This window comes from Cynoglossus semilaevis, chromosome 18 (genome assembly GCF_000523025.1).
Source record: "Cynoglossus semilaevis isolate Cse_v1.0 chromosome 18, Cse_v1.0, whole genome shotgun sequence".
Taxonomy (NCBI): domain Eukaryota; kingdom Metazoa; phylum Chordata; class Actinopteri; order Pleuronectiformes; family Cynoglossidae; genus Cynoglossus; species Cynoglossus semilaevis.
The window spans coordinates 11117779-11119122 of NC_024324.1; the positions used below are offsets into that span (position 1 = coordinate 11117779).

A 1344-nucleotide genomic window follows, 5' to 3' on the forward strand; every position below is an offset into this window, starting at 1 on the left:
TATGGGGCAGGGTGGCCAGAAACATATCTTTAGTTTGAAAAACTTACTTTGCACTGTGGTGCAGGCGGGAGATCTTGGCCAGCTCTGCCTCATTTTCACACACCAGATACTGGATGTTGTTCTTGGCAGCATGTTTGATGTGAGCCAGCTGCTTGCAAACACCAGACAGAATGATGTTTTCTGGTGACACGCCATGATCCAGAGCTAGGTTCATTTCAGCCTTGGAGGAAGAAAAGGGCACAAACACACACAAAAAAAATGAAGCTAAAGACAACAAAGTCCTATAATAAGCAGACAGTACCTCCTGAATGTGAAAAGACATTTATTGTTCAACTGTAATGTCATTTACCTTGTTTGTGCAAACAAAGCCCAGGCCCAAGGATGCCAGCACCTGTAGGACTACTGGGCTGCTGTTGCACTTGACTGGGTAGTATGGCTGCAGCTGTGGTACAATGCTCTGCCAGCAGGCATGTTGTCGCATCAGCGCACCAAGGTCACCCACCACAAATGCACTCTTCTCTACCTGTAAGCATAAAGATAATGAGAGAGATATTGGCTGAAGTACAAAAAAAAATAAATGACCAAATAGCACCTGAAAACACTGAAAAAGGACAATCTTCCTCAAAATAAATTTCTATCTTTTTGGGGAAACTGACCAGAGCCTGTTCGTAGATGTGTCCATCAATTACGTCTTCAAGAGTTACTCCTCCCTCCAGGAGTTCAACGATGTCATTGGGTTTGTCAGCGAGTCCTTTCATCTTAACCGTATTCCGCTAAACCGACAATCATAAAGAACAGATAAACAAGTCAAAGGGTCACGACTGAGCCAATGGGGTCCTGCCGGTATGCAACAAACTGGAAGAGAAACAGAAAGACAAATAGGGTTATTAGGTCACCTGACACATGTTCCATCATTATTTCACACAGAAATCAAATTACAGGAAAAAATGTTCCTTATAAAATTAATAGAAACACCAACTGCATATCAATATAGTCCTTAAGTAGATTGCTTAATTTCTCAACACAAAATGTACTTGTTTTTTAAGAACACACTTCAGTGTAGTGGTTTTCTTATGACACCCAGACTTTGTTCTGTTCACATCAGTGGGATTATGTGTGAGCATATCATGTCTCTGTGTGTAGAACAGACACTGAGTCACTCACATGGACAAGTCAGGAGATGGACCTGTCCCGCTATCAGCTAGGATCCCAAGGTGGCTCAGCGTTGAAGTCAAACTGCTCCCGGTAAAGAGCCGCCCCTAGGCCCTCTGGGTAGCGCTCATACACCTGTGCAGAGACAGGGGAGCCCTGCCAAACAAACCCAGAGAAATATGTTAAAGAAAG

At 43.5% G+C, this 1344-nt stretch overlaps 1 protein-coding gene across 1 annotated transcript in view; it reads right to left on the reverse strand.

Annotated features, from left to right (window-relative positions):
• The window catches only part of azin1b (antizyme inhibitor 1b), an 8209-nt gene that overhangs the window by 5596 nt on the left and 1269 nt on the right, over positions 1–1344 (reverse strand). Inside the window, exons 2-5 of the mRNA XM_008331750.3 lie at positions 1165–1308; positions 657–855; positions 350–523; positions 48–220 (exon numbers count right to left, since the gene is read on the reverse strand). Of these exons, the coding sequence (XP_008329972.1) occupies positions 48–220; positions 350–523; positions 657–758 (449 nt within the window). The 5' untranslated portion in view covers positions 759–855; positions 1165–1308. The remainder of the gene's footprint in view (positions 1–47; positions 221–349; positions 524–656; positions 856–1164; positions 1309–1344) is intronic.